The sequence below is a fragment of the Schistocerca americana genome, chromosome 4, assembly GCF_021461395.2.
Source record: "Schistocerca americana isolate TAMUIC-IGC-003095 chromosome 4, iqSchAmer2.1, whole genome shotgun sequence".
Taxonomy (NCBI): Eukaryota; Metazoa; Arthropoda; class Insecta; order Orthoptera; family Acrididae; genus Schistocerca; species Schistocerca americana.
This window is the reverse complement of record NC_060122.1, coordinates 777719818-777744988: the sequence shown is the minus strand read 5'-3', so window position 1 is coordinate 777744988 and position 25171 is coordinate 777719818. Positions and strand designations below refer to the sequence as shown.

General features: G+C 38.9%; 1 protein-coding gene across 1 annotated transcript in view; it reads left to right on the top strand.

Moving 5' to 3' along the window:
- The window catches only part of LOC124612777, a 431760-nt gene extending 408903 nt beyond the window's left edge, over positions 1-22857 (top strand). The window contains exons 3-6 of the mRNA XM_047141172.1: positions 6635-6751; positions 16786-16904; positions 20088-20228; positions 21752-22857. Of these exons, the coding sequence (XP_046997128.1) occupies positions 6635-6751; positions 16786-16904; positions 20088-20228; positions 21752-22526 (1152 nt within the window). The 3' untranslated portion in view covers positions 22527-22857. The remainder of the gene's footprint in view (positions 1-6634; positions 6752-16785; positions 16905-20087; positions 20229-21751) is intronic.
- The last annotated feature ends 2314 nt before the right edge of the window (positions 22858-25171 follow it).

Genomic DNA, 25171 nt, shown 5'->3' with positions numbered 1-25171 from the left:
GGTACGGAAAGCTGACTAAAGCCACTCCGCACAGCCCCATCGACACAATTTAACAAAAACATTGTTAGAGTGAGAGTGATACGCGTTCTTTTTCCAAGTGTACAGCGAACGCTAGCATTGGAGGCCCATCATTTCAACAGGATTTTGGAGCGACACACCTACCAGTATTAAACGGGTCATTTATGCGCCACTTCCACTGTTCGCCTAACCCTACCGTGCATCATCTGGATACTATTCTGGTAAGTTGTCGTGAAAGCGAAAGCAGTGAGCAAGTCTTGCAGCTCAGCCACTCGAGACGCCACATGATTTATTTTTTTATTTCATTTATTGAACTGCCGATCTGAAAGACAGATAATTTACTGTGAAGTAAACGAGTAAGAAATAAGGTGCAAATCTTGAGTAAAGTGTTAAAAATATTGTCAGTGTAAGAGGTGACTGTGATGTTAGGTGGGAGGCGAGATCTCATTCTAGTTTATTATTCGGAAATTGGACGCTGAAATGGGTATAAGAGTTGGTTTCACCTGCGTATCATTAGCTGGGATTTAGATGGGGAGGGAGGGTCAGGTGGAGGAAGAGCAAGGAAGTCTCATCGCTTCGTGGAGTGGACTCTCTACCGAGTGAAAGTTATCTAAGTAAATAAAAATATGGACTGAAGCACTCTGTTCCTGATTTAAGCTCTGAGCTGTGATAATAAATGAAGTGTCGCAATGAAACTAATGCAGTCGTAATGTGAATGGCCGCACTGTAATAGTAATTCAACGAAAAGGGAAGTGTTTCATACTGTGAAAGTGAGCAATCTGACTGCAAGAATTTTGACAAGTATAAACTGTCTGAATAAAGAACTTTGACATGAAACCCACAGTAATTGGTTTTGCAAAATTGATCAAAAAAACTGTATCTGAATAAGTTGGCCCTGATTGAGTAAATAAAAAAAATCAAAATATTTTCTCCTTACCTCTGTTCTGCGCAAATGTGGATAAAGCGTTGCACTACTGCTATGCTAAAGCTGCAAATTACGGTATCTACACAGAGACACTCGAGAGGTGCAATGAGTTCTCTGTTAGTTGCAAATCGAACTGTTTTTCGAACACACTTGGTTGGATGATCCATTAAAAAAATTGAAAGAGAAAGGTTGATAAGAAAATGAAATATGCGCATAAATGACAACACAAAGTTTTTTGTATATTGTGAAAAAGTCCTCTAGGCAGATTTTAAATTTAATGAACTTCTTAACATCCAAAAAACACACTTTCCTATCTCTCAAATCTAGCAACTTTCAGTACAATAACCAAGTTAGTTCGGTGACGCAGCAATGGTAAAAAAAGGAACATCATTGTTATCTTTACCTTATATTCCATTAGACTTTCTCCTTAAAAAAAAAAAAAAAAAAAAAATTATATATATATATATATATATATATATATATATATATATATATATATATATATATATATATATAAAAATAAAAATTGATAAATTGAGATTTTAAATCTCAGATGTAATGTTGCCATTGCGTCCTCACTCTAACACATGTTAACATTGTCAGCTTCCTCACTCTAAGCCAACTTCAATCTAACACAAAACTTCTACTGCCTCACTCTACCATAGCTTAACATTGCTACTCCACTGCGCCCACGCGTAACTCAGCGATACTACCTTAACTTTTGCGATACATCTTGCAACATCGCTGCTCGCTCACAATCAATTCAGATACCAAAATTATACATGACGCCTATAACCAGGTAGCTTTGAACTCCGGAACTAAGCAGAAGGAACACTTTCAGTAAACGCACACTGCAGCATTCCGTGTAACCGAAACTGATATTGTCATCTTGGCAGGGTCGATAATGGTATGATAGTGAGTCAATAAGTAAGGAAAAAAAGAGCTCTCGCGGATTATAAATACCTGGCGTGAATGGCATTCCATCTCTAGATAGAAGAGATGATGAAAGGTTTCAAAAGCCCCCGGTAGATGGCGGTAGTTTTGCCGTTGCGCTCGGTAATAGTTTTAAGATGGAAGCGTCCTCTGCCTAAATTCATCGGCACGAAAACAGCAGTGGTTTGGTAGCTTGTGTTTTGAAAAGAGGCAAAACAGATGTGCGAGATGAGCAAAGGTCAGAGCGGACAAGCACGTTCACACCAGGTGTCAACGTGTGCCGCGTCTAAGGACTGATTATAGCTGATCGTCGCGTTCATGTGAGGCACAATGCACACAAACTCAACATCTCCTTTGCTAGTGCTCAACACAATCGACTACCGTAAGGTGTGTTCCCACTAAGTGCTGTGGTAACTGTCAGATGAGAAAAAGCAAAGCGAATGCGGCATCGGGCAGATGATGTTAGTTTCCTGTACCGTGTCATCACATGGAACGAAACACAAATACGTCATTTGACACCTGATACGAAGAAAGCATTATGGAACCACCTCCACAAAAATTTCAAAACAAAGGTATCCGCGAATAAAGTTACAATTCTTTTTGAGCACGCAGTATATGTTGTTGATTGATTTTCTCGACCATGAGAGGCTGTGTGTGTGTGTGTGTGTGTGTGTGTGTGTGTGTGTGTGTGTGTGTGTGTGGCCACTTAGCGTCATGATGCAGCTGTTTCAGAAGAAATGACCGATATCGTTTCAAAATGAGGGGGTATTGCGCGACAACGACCGACAGCATACGGCCTCGGTTACGGTTGACTTGGGGCGGCGTTTTTGATGGAATGTATTGAAATACTTTCTATACAGCTCAGATCTCGTACATAGCTATTGTCATATCCTACAAGGGAACCTCCCCATCGCACCCCCCTCAGATTTAGTTATAATTTGGCACAGGTATAGGCCTTGAAAAACTGAACACAGATCAATCGAGAAAACAGGAAGAAGTTGTGTGGAACTATGAAAAAAATAAGCAAAATATACAAACTGAGTAGTCCATGAGCAAGGTAGGCAACATCAAGGAGAGTGTTAGCTTATGAGCGCCGTGGTCCCGTGGTTAGCGGTCCCGTGGTTAGCGTGAGCAGCTGTGGAACGACAGGTCCTTGGTTCAAATCTTCACTCGGGTGAAAATTTTAATTTTTTATTTTCAGATAATTATCGAAGTTCAGGCACTCACACATAATCAGCTTCGCTCTCCAAAATTCCAGGACATGTTCAGATTTGCTTGGACATATACAGAATTTGACGGTCTACGCACGGAAACGTTTGAAAACGTAAAAAAACATATGTTTTGACAGAGCACAGGGAAAACTGTGCGACTCTGAAACTGTTGCATTCATTTGATGCAGTTTATGTGACAAACTCTTATGTTTTCATCACTTTTTTTGGAGTGATTATCACATCCACAAGAAAACCTAAATCGGGGAAGGTAGAATAACCTTTTTACCCATTCGCCAAGTGTGCAAGTTACGTGGGTCGACAACATATTCCTGTCATGTGACGCACATGCCGTCACCAGTGTCGTAAAGAATATATCAGACATGTTTTCCTGTGTAGGAATCGGTTGACCTATGACCTTGCGATCAAATGTTTTCGGTTCCTATTGGAGAGGCACGTCCTTTCGTCTACTAATCGCACGGTTTTGCGGTGCGGTCGCAAAACACCTACACTAAACTTATTACAGTGAACAGAGACGTCAATGAATGAATGAACGGACTGATCGTAACTTTGCGAAAATAAAGAAAGTAAGATTTTCACTCGAGGGAGGACTCGAACCAAGGACCTTCCGTTCCGCAGTTGCTCACTCTAATCACGAGACCACGGCACTCATCAGCTAACATTGTCCTTTATGTTGCTTATCTTGCACATGGACTACTCGGTTTGTATATTTTGCTTATTTTTTCATAGTTCCACACAACTTCTTCCTGTTTTCTCGATTGATCTGTGTTCAGTTTTTCAAGGCCTATCCACTGTGTCAATTTATAAGTAAATCTGAGGGGGGTGCGATGGGGAGGTTCCCTTGTAAGGACAGTTAAAGAAGCACCTGGGGAACTGTACCTTCAGCACTATCGGTTTGGACAGATTGATTTACCGCTGAAACAAATGCTTAGACAGCAATGCTGATTGTATGAAAAAGTAATTTGTGCCAATCCCTTACGCTTAGATTTCCTGAATCAGCCTTCTGCAGAGGAGTGGTTACCATACTTTCTGAACCACCCTCTTACTAATTGCCATAAGTTACGTATCAGCAAACTGAAACTGAACATTTATAGGTGGACACTTCTGTAGAGAGTACAGTTTGGCTGCTAAGGTTGGCAATGACAGAACAAAACACTAGCAGCTAGAAATTATATTTAAATTAGGAATTACCAATTCAAAACACCAAGGAAAAATGTGCGTACTGTACAGGATGCTGAAAACTGCCATTGTATCACAAAATATAAATTCTTCGAATTTGTAGGAAACTACCACGTCATATAAGTGTCCGTCTGCTTTGTTTAGTCTTAGACATGTCTTCTCGATGTGACAAATTTCGTCAAAATAGATAAACACTGCGGCGGCGGACGAGCCGTTTACGCTGAACGTGTTTCCGTGGTCCGCCGGAAAATACGCGTACAAGATTAGATTAAAAATGAACGAGGCTGACGCTGTAGATCTGTATACTTGCTAAGCGTGCTTAACCAAAATAGGATCGACCTGAATCGCCAATGAGGCTGCCCTGTAGACCCCAGCCCAGGGTGCCATCTTTTTCCTCTTGTCATTACGAGACAACGCAAATTCAAAATTGAAAGCGTCCACTTATGCTTCAGTTGTGCAACCTAATGAATGCCGCTCTTCAGTATAGTGAGACGAAAGTCAGCCAGCGTTAAGACTAGTTTAGGATCTATGAAAATAAGTTAATAGTGTTACCTACGCTGCGAGATGTTGGCCTAATAACATTTGGCAAGTATCTACGCAGAGTATCGTAAGTAGCTCGTCTTGAATAACTAACTGTGTGTTTGCTTATATTTACGTTTAAACTGTTGGTGTTATTGGCTGATGATTTGGGAGAGGGAACCAAACAGCGAGGTCATCGGTCCCATCGGCTTAGGGAAGGAAGTCAGCCGTGCACTTTCAGAGGAACCATTTTTCAAAGGAATTATCCCGGAATTTACTATATCACGGAAAACCTAAATCAGGATGGCCGGACGCGGGTTTGAACCGTCGTCCTTCCGAATGCGAGTCCAGTGTGCTAACCACTGCGCCACATCGCTCGGTCTAGTGTTGTGTTCGGACAAAAACCTATTCGCAACAGTTTATTTCTATTAACACCTTAGATTTAGATAATTTTTGTTCTACCTCATAAACTCTCGTTCCTAGTTTTTTTCCTGAAACGGAGAGGTTCGATGTTCAGTTCAGTGTTCTACCCTGCTGAGTTGGATGTAAAATGTGCTGCATAAAGATACGATGTCTAGGCGTTGAAACCTAGAAAAACGGAAATATGGCACGGGAACGCCCGTAGATACAGGCCAGGCAAGCGCCACAGCCTACATTTGACGGCAGAAATGGGAAGGTAGCGCACCGTATGCTATAAGCTGCGGTGACGTATGCCACACGTGGGTCGCGATCCCATTGCCACCTGCGCAGGGCAGACTTTGTAAAGACATTTGACTCGCGCAGCCGTCTGAATATTCATGACCAGACGAATAAAGATTTCTTTTATGACTGGCCCCGGCCGTTCAAGGACTCGTCCATCCCACGGCTCAGAGGTGTCGCGTTGTACGAGGTGGTAGCTCGCACGGTGGCCCTTCATCTCGTTTGCAGCTTCTGTCCCTAGTTCCGTGTACTCTGCTTCCCCTTGTACATAATCAGACACATTACCATCATTTTAAGCTCTAAGCGAAGATGTCTGATTTCACTTGGTATAACATTGACATTACCTTCTCGTGTGTTTCGAAATTCAACAGTACTTTCTTGGCATATCAGAAATTCGGTCTCCAGTTCACTCTCATGCAAGCCAGTATTGAAGAATTACTTTTCCCAATACCTTCATATTCTCTTCTGAGACCTCAGCGTCAAATCATGTGACTTGCATTATTTTAAGTATGTACTAGATGCAGGGAGTGGATAACAATCTGAAAACACCAAAAACACAACACACTACCATGACTAATACGGTGTAGGAAGCACGTTGGCATAGAAAAGCTTCCAAACGTTTCGTAATGGATAAACACCGGTCCCGAAAGGTTTCTAAGAAAATCTTGTATCATTCTTTCTGCAAAATAGTGGCAAGTTTGGGTATCGGTGATGCAGATAACCTAAAGCACGGCTCACACACTAAGAGTTTCACCGCATGGAATGTGGTGAAACATGTGCATAAATATACGAAAGAAAGTGCATCATACAGTTTTCGCTGCTGCAAGATCACAAGCAGTCTGCACTGGAACGAAATGGCGCGGTTTTTTCGCCGGAAGCACCAAAACAAGGAAATTTCATCAGTTGGGTAAGCAAATAGCGAAAGCTAATATAAAATGTATCTTGACGCGGACTGACCGTCTGAAGATGAACCTGTCGGTTCGAAACCGGTAACAGCGCTACTTAAATAAATACTTTTTTCACAAGGAACAATCTGACTTATGATTTGTGTGTCTTTAGCATTTTTCGTCTCGCCATTTAAGTTTTGTTACTTAGTTTCATATCGTTACCAATATTTCTGTGTGTGTTTCAGGACACACCAAACAAGATGTCCAACAGGAAGCTACAGTCGCCTAGGGCTGTGGCTGAAGCTGTTGACGTGAACGTGTTGCAGTCGAAGGTCGAGACGCTGTCTTGGCAGCTTCGTCAGGTGTGTGTGTGCAACATCTACTACACCTACTGTTCTGCTCCGCGACTTGCAGGCAGGTTTCAGCAACTTTGACTTATTAGGGTTTCTGTTACGATTGCAGTTTGCGCATGGGATGGCAGTTCATTTACACACAAAGTATAACTTGTTAATAAAGACTGTAAGGCATATCCGTGATTTTTTGTTAGAATTTAGGAGCAAAATGAAAATAAAGGAGTTTCCACTCAAATGACAGTTGAAAATTTGTGTCAGTACAAAGACGCCAACATAATTTTTCTACCGTACTGCATATTCTCAGTTTTCGCCTCAGATGCGTATGCCTAAGGTTCTTCAGTAAGTAATGGGGCTCACAGTAAATCTTTGAGTTCGTGATTCATTTCCATGTGCCAGAAAGAATAATTAGTCTATTACGAGAAAGCATATTAGTGGCAAATTTTTGAAACATGATTGCGAGCAATCAACTACTCTTAGACTTTAATCCGCTACAAGATGAGACATTAAACTGTGATCCTCCTTCCGTCCTTCTTTCTTCATCAAACCAGGTAATATGACATCAGAGAAAAAACCTAAACACCTCTATGTATGCTTTAAGAGTACAATGGGAACTGCCGTGCGGTTTGAGGCGCCATGCACGGATTGCGCGGCACCTCCCGCCGGAGGGTCGAGTCCTCCCTCGAGGTATGGGTGCGTGTGTTGTTCTTAGCTTAAGTTAGGTTAAGCTAGTTTAAGTACTGTGTAACTCTAGGGACCGATGACCTCGGCAGTTTGGCCTCTTGGAAATTCACACACATTTAAACATTTTACTATGGGAACCCCATGTCTTGTCGAAAACAAGAGTTCTGTATGTTTCACCTGCAAATGGAGAATTAAGAGGAAAATTGTGATGTGCAGTAAACTAAGTTGGAAAACAGATTCATATGAATATTTCAGAATGACGTTAGAGATTAATAACCGTTACAGTATTGCAAAGCAAAGGATTTCTTGCTCAAACAACTTCTTTATAAATTGACTGGCAGTGGGAGAGTGCCCAGCACACAAGTGCTGTGGCACTCTGTGTGCCCCACCTGGTATGGTTGCCAGTTCAGTCTGCCTCCTGTGCGAAGACTGTAGCCTAATAGTTGCGCTAAATTAAATGTTTCACACTGGCGTTTGATATTTTAGAGCACTGCAGTGGATCACCTCTATATTCTATTTTTAGTAACTCCAATCTTAATAAGGTAAGCGCAGCTGTCCTGGAAGTCCTCAGAATACATAATGATCCTCTTCTCCACGGCATAGACACCAGTAAGATATGATGACACTGAAAAGTTCATGTAGACTGTCAGCGAATGTTGCCAAAATCAAAACTAGGCTTTAAGCATGCAAGATAAGTATCCTATCATTCTATGTATTAGCAGAGGATGGTTTCTCATGATGAGGGTAATTAATTAACGCATGCTTGGAAAACAACAGATTGCATAGAAGAAAAGGGCAAAAACGCAAACTTCCAGGATCCATAATACTAGAGTACATTCGATATACCTGTGAACTGTAAGAACAACACAAACACAACTTTCTTTTTTCTTATGAATTTTAATAATCAGCATTTATTTGTATTTGTGTCCTATTATGCAGTTGAAAATGGATATCTAAGTTTCAGGTGCCAATTAGCTATTGTAGTGCTAAAATCAAGAGTGGAATCGTACTAAATTAGAAACAGGTGTTAAGACGTGTTACCAGTTATCCTACTGACCCCGAGAACTGTGGACTTTTGAGACTAATATGGCTCGTTTCCGATATATTTAACTCGCAACCAACTGCCTCCCCCTACCCCCCCTACCCGTAGAACACCTCCCTCTTGGCAGACCCCTGTCAGAGATCTGTATGGGGGACTGTTCTGGAATCTTTTTGCCAATGGAGAGATCATCATGACACTTTGTCAATCGCAGGTCACATGTCCTGTGGAAACAAGTTGTGTGTCTTTAATGCAGTGGTTTCCATTGCCTTCTGCATCCTCATGGTAACTGCTGATTAGTCCACCTTTACGGGCAGTTTCCCACCCCAAGGATAAGAGTGCCCTGAACCTCTGTCTACTCCTCAGCCCTCTTTGAGAAGCTCTTCGACGGAATTATGGTGACTTTTTATGCTAGAAGTCTTCCGCCACCATTGCTTATTATTAATCGAAATTGATACGGTGGTGTGTTTCGAGCCAGGGACCAAAGACGTTTTGACTACTAATCAAGGATGCCACCCCTAGGCCACAGGTGTGGGTTGTATATTGGTACAGAGGGGAAAATACTGACATCTGTGTGAACCTCATTGTAAACAACTCTCGTCTGCCTCCTCCCCCTTTTCGACTATTTGAGAATTTTAGTGAGGGTACAAGGTTGTCTGGTAGGGCCTCTTCAACTTTTGTAGTTCTGTCTTCCTCAGTTGCATGTAATATTACGGTATATTGATAATTTTTACTTCATGGACCGTCTGACAGCAACTGAATGAAACACAGTTTTAGTGCCATAAGCATTTCACCTTTGTTTTCTGCAAGGCATTTCGGTGGCCTGGAATATGTACATACGTTTGTTGCTTAGTTTACATTTTGGTCACTGTACCTATAGGTTATGAACAGTTCTGGTGATTGGTATTTCCCATTAAGTTTTAAATTAATATTTTGAACTGTACTTACAGGTTGCATGGACGATTTCCTACATATTACGCTCCTGTTGCATTTTTGGTGTTGTTCTTCTTCTTATAAATGCCAATTTGCAGTTTTCTCCCACATTTTACAGCGCTGTGAACTGAACACTTGTTTCAATGCAATGTTTTGGTTTGTGTTGCCGACTGTCGGGTGTTATTGCCGAAAATCGAATGTTATTGCCAAAGTTTACAGTACAATGTGTATCCAGAAGGCGTAGGAGGATAAGAGTTTTAGTTGTGCGATAGGGATGACTATTTTATCTCATCATTTCCTTTATTAAGTGTAGTAGGGAGCCTGTGCTGATCTGTGTATCTTCATTTATCACATGTTTGTTTTCAGCGATGGCTTTCTGAATGTGTAAGTTTTCTTGCATTTGTAAAAGATATTTGTCATGGTTGCTTATTCTCATTATTTTCATTTCTTGTTCCACGTTTGTAGGATGATGGTTGTGGTGTTTCAAATGTTCTGCAAATGTGGAATGGTTTTTATCATACTTCCAACGCCTGATATGTTCTTTGTATTGTGTTTTAAAATTCGTGCATGTCATGCCTAAGTGTACTGCATCACAACTTTGACATTCAAGTTTATATATTCCTGATTGTTGGAATTTGTCCCTCTTTGTAGCCGGTTGGCTTAGGTGTGATTGGAGGGTTTGCCGAGACTTATATGCTATGTGGAAGCCCTGTCTCTTCAGGATGTTTGCAACTCTGTGTGTTAATTTATGTGTGTAAGTCATGGTCACCTTGCCATTGGTGGGGAGGCTTGCGTGCCTCAGCGATACAGATGGCCGTACCGTAGGTGCAACCACAACGGAGGGCTATCTGTTGAGAGGCCAGACAAACGTGTGGTTCCTGAAGAGGGGCAGCAGCCTTTTCAGTAATTGCAGGGGCAACAGTCTGGATGATTGACTGATCTGGCCTTGCAACACTAACCAAAACGGCCTTGCTGTGCTGTTACTGCGAACGGCTGAAAGCAAGGGGAAACTACAGCCGTAATTTTTCCCGAGGGCATGCAGCTTTACTGTATGGTTAAATGGCGTCCTCTTGGGTAAAATATTCCGGAGGTAAAATAGTCCCCCATTCGGATCTCCGGGTGGGTACTACTCAAGAGGACACCGTTATCAGGAGAGAGAAAACTGGCGTTCTACGGATCGGAGCGTGGAATGTCAGATCCCTTAATCGGGCAGGTAGGTTAGAAAATTTAAAAAGGGAAATGGATTGGTTGAAGTTAGATATAGTGGGAATTAGTGAAGTTCGGTGGCAGGAGGAACAAGACTTCTGGTCAGGTGAATACAGGGTTATAAATACAAAATTAAATAGGGGTAATGCAAGAGTAGGTTTAATAATGAATAAAAAAATAGGAGTGCGGGTAAGCTACTACCAACAGCATAGTGAACGCATTATTGTGGCCAAGATAGAAACGAAGCCCATGCCTACTACAGTAGTACAAGTTTATATGCCAACTAGCTCTGCAGATGATGAAGAAATTGATGAAATGTATGATGAGATAAAAGAAATTATTCAGATGGTGAAGGGAGACGAAAATTTAATAGTCATGGGTGACTGGAATTTGAGAGTAAGAAAAGGGAGAGAAGGAAACATAGTGGGTGAATATGGATTGGGGGAGAGAAATGAAAGAGGAAGCCGCCTGGTAGAATTTTGCACAGAGCATAACTTAATCATAGCTAACATTTGGTTCAAGAATCATAAAAGAAGGTTGTATACATGGAAGAATCCTGGAGGTACTAGAAGATATCAGATAGGTTATATAATGGTAAGACAGAGATTTAGGTACCAGGTTTTAAATTGTAAGACATTTCCATGGGCGATGTGGACTCTGACCACAATCTATTGCTTATGAACTGTAGATTAAAACTGAAGAAAGTGCAAAAAGGTGGGAATTTAAGGAGATGGGACCTGGATAAACTGACTAAACCAGAGGTTGTACAGAATTTCAGGGAGAGCATAAGGGAACAATTGACACGAATTGGGGAAAGAAATGCAGTAGAAGATGAATGGGTAGCTCTGAGGGATGAAGTAGTGAAGGCAGCAGAGGATCAAGTAGATAAAAAGACGAGGGCTAGTAGAAATCCTTGGGTAACAGAAGAAATATTGAATTTATTTGATGAAAGGAGAAAATATAAAAATGCAGTAAATGAAGCAGGCAAAAGGGAAATGAGATCGACAGGAAGTGCAAAAGGCTAAGCAGGGATGGCTAGAGGACAAATGTAACGATGTAGAGGCTTATCTCACTAGGGGTAAGATAGATACTGCCTACAGGAAAATTAAAGAGACCTTTGGAGAAAAGAGAGCCACTTGTATGAATATCAAGAGCTTAGATGGAAACCCAGTTCTAAGCAAAGAGGGGAAAGCAGAAAGAAGGAAGGAGTATATAGAGGGTCTCTACAAGGGCGATGTACTCGAGGACAATATAATGGAAATGGAAGAGGATGTAAATGAAAATGAAATGAGAGATACGATACTGCGTGAAGAGTTTGACAGAGCACTGAAAGATCTGAGTCGAAACAAGGCCCCGGGAGTAGACAACATTCCATTGGAACTACTGACGTCCTTGGGAGAGCAAGATGTGTGAGACAGACGAAATACCCTCAGACTTCAAGAAGAATGTAATAATTCCAATCCCAAAGAAAGCAGGTGTTGACAAATGTGAAAATTACCGAACTATCAGTTTAATTAGTCACATCTGCAAAATACTAACATGAATTCTTTACAGATGAATGGAAAAACTGGTAGAAGCCGACATCGGCGAAGATCAGTTTGGATTCCGCAGAAATGTTGGAACACGTGAGGCAATACTGATCCTACGACTTAGCTTAGAAAATAGATTAAGGAAAGGCAAACCTACATTTCCAGCATTTGTGGACTTACAGAAAGCTTTTGACAATGTTGACTGGAATACTCTCTTTCAAATTCTAAAGGTGGCAGGGGTAAAATACAGGGAGCGAAAGTCTATTTACAATTTGTACAGAAACCAGATGGCAGTTATAAGAGTCGAGGGGTATGAAAGGGAAGCAGTGGTTGGGAAGGGAGAGAGACAGGGTTGTAGCCTGTCCCCGATGTTATTCAATCTGTATATTGGGCAAGCACTAAAGGAAACAAAAGAAAAATTCGGAGTAGGTATTAAAGTCCATGGAGAAGAAATAAAAATGTTGAGGCTCGCCGATGACATTGTAATTCTGTCAGAGGCAGCAAACGATTTGGAAGAGCAGTTGAACGGAATGGACAGTGTCTTGAAAGGAGGATATAAGATGAACATCAACAAAAGCAAAACAAGGATAATGGAATGTAGTCGGATTATGTCGGGTGATGCTGAGCAAATTAGATTAGGAAATGAGACACTTAAAGTAGTAAAGGAGTTTTGCTATTTGGGGAGCAAAATAACTGAGGATGGTCGAAGTAGAGAGGAGATAAAATGTAGACTGGCAATGGCAAGGAAAACGTTTCTGAAGAAGAGAAATTTGTTAACATCGAGTATAGATTTAAGTGTCAGGGAGTCGTTTCTGAAAGTATTTCTATGGAGTGTAGCCATGTATGGCAGTGAAACATGAACGATAAATAGTTTGGACAAGAAGAGAATAGAAGCTTTCGAAATGTGGTGCTACAGAAGAATGCTGAAGAGTAGATGGGTAGATCACATAACTAATGAGGAGGTATTGAATAGAATTGGGGAGAAGAGGAGTTTGTGGCACAACTTGACAAGAAGAAGGGAACGGTTGGTAGGACATGTTTTGAGGCATCAAGGGATCACAAATTTACCATTGGTGGGCAGCGTGGAGGGTAAAAATTGTAGAGGGAGACCAAGAGATGGGGAGGGGGGGGGGGGGGGGGGGGGAAGAACACTAATGCATACACAAACAAATCACAGATACTTCAATAATTACACTCGAAAGTTTTGCAATAACATTCGATCTTTGGCAATAACATGTGACAGTTGGCAACACAAACCAAAACATTGCGTCGAAACAAGTGTTCAGTTCATAGTGCTGTGAAATGTGGGGAAAAACTGCAAATTGGCATTTATAAGAACTACAACACCACAAATGTAACAGGAGCGTGATATGTTGGAAATACCAACCACCAGAACTGTTTATAACCTGTAGGTACAGTGACCACAATGTAAATTAAATAGCAAACATGTGTACATATTCCAGGCCACTGAAGATGCCTTGAGGAAAGTAAAGGTAAAATGTGGATGGCACTAAAATTGTGTTTCATTCAGTTGATGTCAGACTGTCCATAAAGTAAAAATTATCAATATACCGTAATATGTCTGGTAGGGGATTTCTTTTTGGCCAGACTTTCTCCGATACTGCTGTCACCTCATTGATAGTACTCCTATTTAGTGCCACCCATTACACCTTTTTTGCTGTCGACATTGTGATCTCTTGCTTCAGTCTCTTGGTTTCGTTACAATAAACTCCACTCTATGACCTTCGTGACATTGACCACTTTCTGGTGATCCTGGTCCTCTAAAAGAGCCAACTGGCAATTGCATTCTTTTGCCGTTAACTTCGTCCCACTCCATCAGATTGCATGGACAAGGTTGTGGGAGACATCTCTAATGTGATCATCTGCAGCCCCCTTCTTTTATGGTCACTACCATGGTGGACCAACGACATTGCAACAGTGGTACAGGATCATTAAAGGGTCCTTCGTCTCAAGCAACATTGATGACGCATCACCCTCATTACCTTTTAGTGGCTGTGTGCAAAAACTTGCTATCTAATTAAATGCGGTCAGAATGAATGCTGGGTGTGTGGTCTTGGCCACTCTTTGCCAATAGGGTGCCTATGGGATGCAGTGTTCTCGGAATGCTATACAAAAATTTCAAACAAACGACATTAGTAGTTTTATTTCCAGAAAAGCAAATTGACAGTACTTAACTTTACTACAGCAAATGTTGCTAGCGAGACAATGTGAAAACAGTACAGTCCTTGGTATACACAGAGTCCAAGGAAACACTTGATACTGACAGCATAGCACTAATCAAGTTGCAGACTCAGGCCGATCATGTGCGGCTGAGGCTAGCAGGAGCTGCGTTTATATCCAGCTGATGTAGGGGACACACCTGGCGCGGCGCGGTTTGATTCAACGCACCATTTGCCGTCGTTTCTTCTCTGACTTCTCTGGTCTTTCATTTTGCATCTTCCTTCCAGTGTTTGTGGTTACGCCAGAACACTGGGATCACTGTCTCCCACTTTGGAATGTAGTGTATCCATTCCAGGTGTGAGCCAAGGATGGTGGCATTTCTGCTCATGTGTCATTTCTTGCTTAGCAGCTCGTTACGTGCTTTGCTACAGTGACAGCATCCTCTTCTTACCTGGCTATCTTTAGAACACACAAAAGACAAGTTGAAGACATCCCTTATTGTTTACCTCAGTGACCCTGAATTATCTAGATGAACCTTTTATTGAATGGAGACTGGTTAAGGCTCTAGACACATCACATGACCTGGCCCCAGATCCTGATTCATTATCTAGATGAACCTTTTATTGAATGGAGACTGGTTAAGGCTCTAGACACATCACATGACCTGGCCCCAGATCCTGATTCAATTCATAATGATGTGATCCAACAAATGAATGATACTCACAGACTTGACCTAATCAAGGTGTTAAACTGTATTTGTCTAGAGTGTTTTTTTCACTTCACTTCACTATAGGGGTGGAGGGGAACTGCCATCATTCCAATCTCAAACCTGAAAAAGAAAATGCAGTATCCATAAACAGCCACCAGCAGATTAGCCTCATTATTATGTTCTGCAAGCAGCTTGAAAGGATGGTAGTCCAATGATTATGCTGAGTTTGTAAATTGTGGAACTGTTTCCCTTTATCTATGTGGTGTCTGGAAGGAAAAATCCACAGCCAATCATTTGGTTAGGTTGGAAACAGTAGTTTGACAGGTTTCTCCTAAATGCCAAGATCTCATTGCAGTTCTTGTTTGATCTTTAGAAGGTGTGCACCACTGCTTGGCACCATTACATTTTACTTATCTTCCGTGACTGGGGCTTTCAAGACTTTTATTCATCTGTTTTTTCCGCTCTCATTTCTATGGGTTATTTCACATGTCACTCAGCTCCCCATTGCTCCAAAAGAATGATGTCTCATACGGCTCCATGCTCTCTTGCTCTTCCTTTATTGCCATCAGTGGGCTTGTGACCCCTGTGAAGCCAGATTTACAGCTCTGACGATGGCAATGTAATTTGCTGAGACTGTTCATCACAATAAAGGCAGTACAATTTCAATCTCGGCTGTTTGAAGCTGTTCTTTTGTTTCTAGATAATTATATGTTTTATTAGTCATTCTTGCATTTAATGCTACTTGGATAATCTTTATCACAAAATCGTACACACATTAATCTACATATACACCGATACTCTGCACATCACACTTAAGTGCCTGGCAGAGCGTTCCTCGAGCCACCTTCACAATAATTATCTATTCCAGTCTCAAACAGCACATAGAAGAAACTAAAACCTGTATCTTTCCGACTTCCCTTATTTTATCACGATCATCATTTCTCCTTTCTTAGGTCAGTGTCAACAAAATATTTTCACATTCGGAGGAGAAAATTGGGGACTGAAATTTTTTTGGATTCAGCTGCAACGAAAAAGCCTTTGTTTTAATGATATCCATCCCACACCCTTTGTGACATCAGTGACAGTCTCTCCCTATTTTTCTGTTCTTCTTTAAACTTTCTTGATGTACTCTGCTAATCCTATCTGTTAAGGACCCCACATCACCCAGCAGTAGTCCTAAAGATGACGGACAGGTGTAGTGTAGGCAGTCTCTTTAGTATATCTGTTGCATCTTCTAAGTGTTCTGGCAATAAAATGGAGTCTTTGGCTCACACTCCCCACAAAATTTTCTGTGTGTTCTTTCCAATTTAAGTTGTTTGTTATTGTAATTCCTAGGTATTTAGCTGAATTTATGGCATTTAGATTTGACTGATTTATAATGTAACTAAAGTTTGGATAAAATCTTTCAAAGCATTTACAAGCACATGAAATATTAACCAAAAGCAGTTAAGGGTCTAAAAATTCGTGGCTTGATCTACACACAGTGACTTTCAGTGAGACCTGCTTAAGAATAAAAGGTCATAATACACATTCAAGTGATTAACATGTGAGGGTTAAAAATAAGGCACTTAACATTTGACACTTCCCGAATAGCAGCAAATAGATTTCCATGTTCATTTAACTGAAAAAAGAAGAAAAACATTATGTAGCAATATGCTTCTTAATGTGTAATGAAAGTGTGACCTTGTTATATATTATTAAAGAACATTATCATTAATTAAGAATATTATCATACATGTTATTAATTGCATTTGGTTATCTGCAGGCAGAACAGAGTCGCCAGATGTACAAGCAAGTTATGGATCAGGTGGCAAAATTCTTAAAACGCGCTCATATTAGTCTGGATGCTATACAGAATAAAATGGATAGCAACATGACATGCAGGTTAGTTACTTTGTACATTTGGAATTAGAAATTCTTATATTCCACCATTGAATAAAACTGTGCTATTAATACTGTTTGGTATCACTGACCTAAAGCTTTCTCAATCATTTTTACTTTTTGTATGCCACTATAATACAGTAGAATAAATTATTGCATAAGAAAAAAATATTCACTATGACTCAGCTGAAATATTCCAGTATGCATTTAGATATGCATTGTTATGAAACTTTATGCTGTGCTTGTCTATTGGACTGAATTTTTATATGGACATCTTAAATACAGATAAGATGTGGATTGAAATGTTGTAACATACATATTTCTGTTTGTTGTTAACATTCATTACTGTTTCCTGTAATACAAATCTGAAAGAAAACATGTTTTCTCACATGCATTTATGGGCCTGAATACTGGTGCTTAAATCACTGTCAGTGTTGTAAAATTTTAACAATGAATGTTCATTTCAAGCAGAAATGACAAATGTTTGGAAAATTTTATTCAAGTATACTTGCCTGACTAGACAGTTGTGGGCATGTTTTATGTAGTGACAAGAAAAAATATTTTTTTTTGTCTGTCAGCCAATACTGGCTATTGATATGTCATTTACTTGCTATGCCAAACATGTTATTCTGTTTCTTGTATGCTTTTTTTTAGGTAAAGTTGTGTACCATACCTGCTCCTGAGGAATCATAGATGTGATTACTTAATAGATAATACTAGTCAAGTTTGTAAAACACAAACAAAGTTTAAAAAGTGGAAAACTTGTCATACGTCAATGTTGGCGGAAATTGCTTCACCCAGAATGAGTAACTCAAATTGGTGAGAACTTGGAGGCTATCTAGAACAGTGAACCAGTAGAAAGCGATTAATATTGCAGGAAGATAATGTAAACTTAGGTTTGAAACTGCTCTCTTTGGTGTGACCAGAAATTTTAGTGTTGTGCCAGGCTTAGGCAAGGAAACGCTTTCAAGTGAAATGGACACATGGAATTAAATACCTGCATACCATATGAATGCCACAGAGTGCAATATCAGTGTAAGAGGCAAATTGTGGAGGGAGTTGGGGGGGGGGGGTTATGGGGCTACAGAAACCCCCTTCCCTTCACCCAAGAACTACACCTGATTCTTCTTAATCTTAAGGGGGGGAAAAAAATCTTTGCAATGTAGCTTTTAAACTCAACAGTCTCGGAAATGTTCTTGTGGTTCTAGTTGATATTATAATAGATGAGTTTGGATACAGTATGGTGATAAAAAATTTCTATGAGATAAATGCTACATTTAGCCATCTTCAGGCACTCCTATTAAGCAAATAAGTAATGACAGTCATTGGCTCGTGTACCACAGGATTCATAAAGTAACTAGGTGCCATGGACTGCTATTCATCAGGAGAACGTATTACAAACACATAGTCACCACTGTCAGCACACGTTCAGAATTACACTCCAGACGAATAGCAGTCCATGGCACCTAGTTATTGTATGAAACCGTGATACATGATACATGAGCCAATGACAGGAGGTTCTAATTTGGTTAATAGTAGGACCTGAAGATAATTCAGTTGTAGCATTGAAACTAGTTGTCTGAATAATAAATACTTTGATAATATGGCTGTGATGTTCCACTTCTATTACTTCAATAGGATGTGGCTGGTCATTTACATAGAGTAAGAACAGATAGTGACCCAGTGTACCCATGTCATACAGCACACTGAAGACATTCATACGCATATTGTGAACCTTGCTTTGTTATGACTATCACTGTATTTTATTTATGACAGAGGTTGTTCTCATATTGTGGTCATTCAGTGTCATTAATGACAATAATTCCAAAGAATCTCATGAATGCTGGTTTGCCCCAACTTCATTTCATTTGTGTTTGTGTCCTCCTGTTCATAATCTTTCCTCATTCACACTGCCATCAAGTTGCAACATTTACTCTTCTCACAAATAGTTTTTCCTCACCTTATTCTTTGAATTCTTCCATATAATCAATCTACAGTGATTCTCTACTCTGTTCTTCATAACTGCTGGAAAACAGAAATAATTTTGAAGATGACAATGCAGAGAATTATAATGTACTTATTACAGTGCATCTAAAAAGGCTTTTCAAAAATTTCCTTCAAAAAAGTGGGAAGGGGGGCAGGGGCAGATTCAGGTAGGTGGGCATTCATTTTTCAATCTAGTACAGCGCCAGCACCAACACTAGAAATGTTTTAAATATATTGCAGACATTCCTCTCCAAAATGTATTTTATGTTTGAATACACAACATATTTTTATAAATAATTATGAAGGATTTGTCCAAAAGCTTAATGTGCAACAATCTTTTCATTTTGACTGACTACAACTCAGCATGTCATCTTAATGATGAGTAACGATCTATCCTTCCGTAATTACTGATATTCCGGTGTGGGCTTTCAGAATATTTATAAATTATTTTTAAGTAAAGAACATATACAACAACTGAATTTGACATATTTGTATTAGGCAAACTTGCTTTGTAGTTGTTTGCTACTTATCAAAGCACTATTGCACAAAAATTCAGTCCCTGACAGTAATCAGTAAACTAACTTTAGAACAAATACCAGTGCCTAAGATTTGCATGATGATGCAGTAAGGTTAAATTATTTCAGCTAAAGCAAAAGTCATGTAAATTTTACCAAGAGTACTCAATTAGGAATTGTCCTGTTGTACCACATAGACTGACAGTTTCTATATGCCACTGTCTATCCAACTGTCCATTGTTTAAAAAATGTGAGTAAGTACTAGATGACTGCTGCGCAGATGTGAATTCTGTCACATAAAACAAGGCTCATGAAATTCTCATTTGTTATTCATTATTTAGTTTCATTTTCTAAGTAATTGGATGTATTAAATTGGTTTTAGTTAGCGATTTGCACAGGATCTCCCTGCTTGTAAAATTTAAAAACCTGGAGCAAAGTAAAAGACAGAAATAATGATAAATCTTTATTTATACTACTACTACTACTATTTTTTTAGAGTGGTACACAATTCTCAACAAAGAGAGAAGCAAATCAATTAATTGAGCAGATTCCTTCATTTTCTTTCAGAGGTTGTGCTCTGAAATATGAATACACTCCTTTCAGTATATTCTGTGGACTTACCTAAAAATTTGCATTGTAACTGACAATGCAGTGTATGCAAATAAATCACCATTCTCTGTTGCAGGGTTCCACGCTCGAGAAGTGTTCACACTGTCAATGCCTCTCCTGTGAGGCATAGTCAGAGTTCAGACTTCCCACGCACCAAGAGCATTGCACAAATTGAAGGATCGCAGACTACTAACAGTGCCTTCAAAGATTTCACTTGGTATGGAAATAACACTTTTTTTGTTTCTTCAAGTAACTACTTTCTCAGAAATAAAAGTTAATTTTTGTAGTTGCGTACAGTGTGTCCCATTTCCTAACAGATTTAAATTTACTGAAAAGTGAGTACAAATTAGACTGATTAAAATCGAGCAATCAGTGCAATGCATAAAGTATAAGATGGTGTAAGTATTTCTGTGACTGCTCCTTCTAGTGAAGGATGCTCACTGAAATGAAGTCTCATTCTAAGAAAATTATAGAAACAGTATCTTAATCAGTTCTGAATGTGAAGGGATAGCTATTCTGTGGAATATGGGAAGACTCACTCTGGAATGTAGACATGAGACACGAAAGCAAAGTTTTTTCTTTTTTAAGTAGTTGTCTAACGCTCTTGTGCAAGCAGTATGCTTTTTAAATTTTTTTAAATATAAATCTTGTTGAACCTGACCTAATCCATATGAGTTGGCATATTTTAGAAATAATTCTGATATAAAGGAGAATATTAAAAAATCATTATGGTCTGTTAAATATAGATGCATTGCTGTGGAGAACTTTGGTAGATTAATGCTATTTACACTTTCAGTGTGTAACTTGAGCCATGACATAAAAGGAAAAAGTTATTCAGTTTTCTAATTGAAGAACTTTATCCTTTTACACTGTGATTCAAGTTATACACTGCAAGTGTAAATTGGAGTAGTCTACAGTAGTTCACTGCATTAATGTATCTACTGAAAATATATCGTGTTAAAAGTAGTTCGACAGTAATGAAAGTGAAGATATTCAGTTTACATACCGGCAATAAATTTCTAGGATTTTGTAAGTTGAAGAGTAAGCAATTGTACCAGAAGCAGAGAGAAAGTCAAAGTTGAAGTTTTTAGAGTGGTGGCATTTGAGAAACTCTGCCAGTGGTATCCTGACTGTCTTTCTGATTTAGACTCCAGTCAGAATTAAAGTGGTTGATGGTAAGGGCATACATTTCAAGAACGTGCCATGTGTAGTTGGACTGTGGACACTGATCAAAGCATCTTATCAGACATCACTGAGGAACACTTCAGACAGTTTTATTGTTTGAGCAAGTGCTAGTCATATAAGCACTGACTTTGTTCCAGTACTGTAATTGTACCAACCAGAAATTATATTTGATCCTGTGCTGGCTTTAATATTGTGACAGATAATAAAGATAGCAACCACACACATCACATCTGACAAATGAGTTTACTTTGCATTGTATGAGAGACCATAAAGTCACCATCTTTTGAGTATAAATAGTGCAGTTTTTCTGCGAAATTCAAGAGTATTTGTCAGTTAAATTTAGCAGCACTTGTTTCAGTTACCATACTTTTAAATATTTTGTTTCAGTGGTTAAACTCCATTTTCTAACTTGGCATAATTTAATGTAGACTATCACTATACTTTTATGTTAGTTTATTTTCTGGTAAAACATGAATTTCCTGTCAGTTATTTTCCAGAAGTGGAAACACTGCAATGTGTAACTTTCTAACACTGTCTTTTGGACTTCTGTTGCAGGAGGCGGACAAGAAAAGTTAACGACAATGCTGATGAGGTCACTCCAGCAAAGTTGGCAGAAGAAGCATTCAGATTACTTCGTATTGTCCAATCCCTAATGAATACAAATGAACCTGATCTTGCCCAATCCCTGAATGGCTCATTGCCAGGAAGCCAAAGAAGCAGCCTCACTGCATCAGATGAACTTCCGGCTTCTTTTCATAGGAGGCTTAATGTAGGTGAAGTTCCTAAGTTCCCTGCACCAAGAAACTGTAGCTCCTTTCTGCACAGTGCGAGTGTAGATGATAGAAACTCGCCTGATGTGTCCTCTATTCATTCTAGTTCTTCCAAAATGACAGATGGGGCAGATTTCGAAGGTGGATGTTTAACTAGTGGACTTGAAGCAGGATTTGCTGGAAGTATTGCTAGTACTAAAGACACAACTACATGCAGCAACATTAGTATTTCAAAGAAACATTGCAATGGTTGTAGTAATCATATAACAGAGGCAAGCTCAGCTTCATATGAATTAGTCAATCAAGTGAAACCACAAGCTCATCAGCTTAGTGAAGATGAAAGTGGCTTTTCATCAATGAATTCTTTTCAAGATGTTGGTCTACCAATGATGCCTCCATCAAAATTGGAGGGAAGTTTTCAAGAAGTTGGACTTCCTGTTGTTGAAGAGACAGAAATCATCCATAAACACAGACGATGGAGTTCCAGCCCAGTGCAGTCAGCTTACTCAGCTCAAAGTGTGACATTCCCTTCTGAAACATTTCATGTTTTGTGGGTGTGAACTGATTATTTCAAGACAAAACAGCAGCAGTGTTCTCACAATTTCCTCATCTCAGTAACAAGAAAGGCTATACTTTCCAGAAGACAGCAGATGTGGCAAACTGTACTATTACACACAACATGTTTCAAAAGTGTAGTATGAATTATGCAGCTACCACCATTGTTTCTTAAAGAAATTATAGTATTTATTCTGTCTTTGCTTAGTTTGACAAGGGGTATTGAACTGTATGAAGTAATCTTTCGAAATCACTGTGCGTCAGTGATAGTTGTGTTTTTTTTTATTGTTTTTCTTATAAATACTTGAAACTCAGTGTTTGCAGCTTTTATTATATATTACATTTTAAGTGTCTTTCTGTAACAAAATGTAAATTGCATTTGCAATAAAACAAAAATGAACAGTACTGTCTTGATGCTTATGAACGTGAATACAGATACTGTGTAGGGAATAATTACACTATTAGTGGTAATTTTGATTTACATTCTACATTATGTTTTGTATTTGTGCAAATGATTTATGTTGTGAATGTATTGAAATAACACCTTAAACTGTTTGTTTGGATATGATCTGCATTGTTAATCTGTTCTCATTTTATAAAATCATATTGCCTGCATATATATAATTTAACTTTCAAAATTTTGTGCAAACCTTAAAAAACACACACATTTTTTGCCTGGGAGGTAACTAAATTACTGCTGCTCATGAGTCAAACAAAAAAAAATATTGAACTTTAAACAGCAATAGTAGTAGCTAGACTGAGGCAGATGCATGGTGTCACATTTGCAAGGCTCTTCAAATCACTTGACATTGTATGAGCATTTGAAATTTTTAACAAATATAAATTCAGTTGCTGAGTCCACTCTCCTTTCCTAATAATTCCACTGTTAAGATGTTACAAAACTTTAAAATACACAGACAGCTACAGTATGTAACTTGTTCAACATATACGTAATTCAAAAAGGTGCCAAGTTTTTGATTTGCCACATAGAAATACAGGTGACTGAATTGAAAGCTAAAAACTGGAAAGGAAAGCAAATTTATGAGAAAATAAATGAAACAGTGCTTGAAGATTAGATGTACGATATTTTTAAACAGAAAACATCACATCACCCTTTTTGTATCAGGTGTGCTACATTTTCATACTGCAGAGTGTTTTATATTGCAATCATCAGCTCCATAAAGAAACAGACGAGTATGTGCAGTCATCTGATGTGTAGCATTTTTTGTGTGCATGTCTTTTGCACCATGATTTTGTTTCTAAATTCATATTTGGTAAGTTCTCTAAATTAAACAAGATTTATTAATTACTGTCTAGGTTTTCTCCAGAAGTCTATGTCTTCCCTTGTCTGTGTCTATTGTAAAAAAAAAGTGCATTATGTTTAATACCAGACTGATCTTATACAGAAAGAAATTGACACAAAATATTGTTTTAGAGTTCTGTTACTAATTTCCCAATAAACGCTCATCGTGCATTGTGTAGCCCACACTTAAGGTGTTACACTTAAATGAAGTTAAGAGACAGCTTCTCTCTGCTTTGAAACACATGTTAATGTCTATATTCTTGAATAGGCAGTAACTTTAAAAAGATAAAGTGCTTCTATTAAGTTGTGTATGAAACAAGGTCAGAATTCATCTATCTTTCTTTTGTACTTGTGAAATTTCCACTAGGTATATATTTTGTTAGTGTGTGTATCTGCACCATAGCAACATTCAAACTCTTGTTTCCTGGTATACTCCATTGTAAAATACTAAAAGTGCAAAAAAATTAAGTATTTAGAGATGGCAAGGACAAACAGTCACACGTTCTCAATAGAAGTGATAGAATGTCCTGGTAAGCAGTTCTGCCAGAATCAGACTTTGGAATTATCAGGTTGTTTCCAGTGTGGTATGGCGCAAAATTTCTCAGTGTTATTTATTATGATACATGTGTTGAATGAAGTTCTCAGAACACATTTGAGATTACTGATACATTTGTATATATTACAAATTATTTCGTTGTAATATTTTTTTATCGTTGTTTTTATCTCCCCCGCCCTCTCTCTTGGTCAGCTTCAGGATGTTTTCCAATGCTGTTGTTGTTACTACTACTACTACTACTACTACTACTCAATGCTGAAACGCCCATTTCCTCTGTATTTCTTGGCTCTGCCATATGCCAAAACTTGCCTAACTTGGAAACTTCCCCAATGTTCATGAAGTTTTCTGACTTTCTTGCTTCAGTAGATTCCTTAACTACATTCTCCCAAAATTTTGGAGTCTACAGTGTTGATCTACTTGCAGGAATTAACAATAGCTTATGTATTAGACTTTTTGTCACATATCTTGGTGGTATTTCTTTGACTTCCCAACTGTTCAGATGGTCTCTCACATTTAGGACATGCCACACACACATGGAATACAGCTTTTGTCCTAAACAGGAAACAGTTAACAAGCTGTACTATGAAAAATGAGTCCATTTCTCAGAAAATGCTTGAAAGTTAGGGAGGAATGAAATGGATCTTCAGTTGGAATGTAATTTGGTTTAGTTCTTTTTTTACACACGGGCACAACTACTGCATCCTGAGGTCTGTGGTGAAGTATGAACTTCCATAGAATCTTATTATTTGGCTTTCATTTCCTCTAATGTTAATTTTACATTGAAGGATATA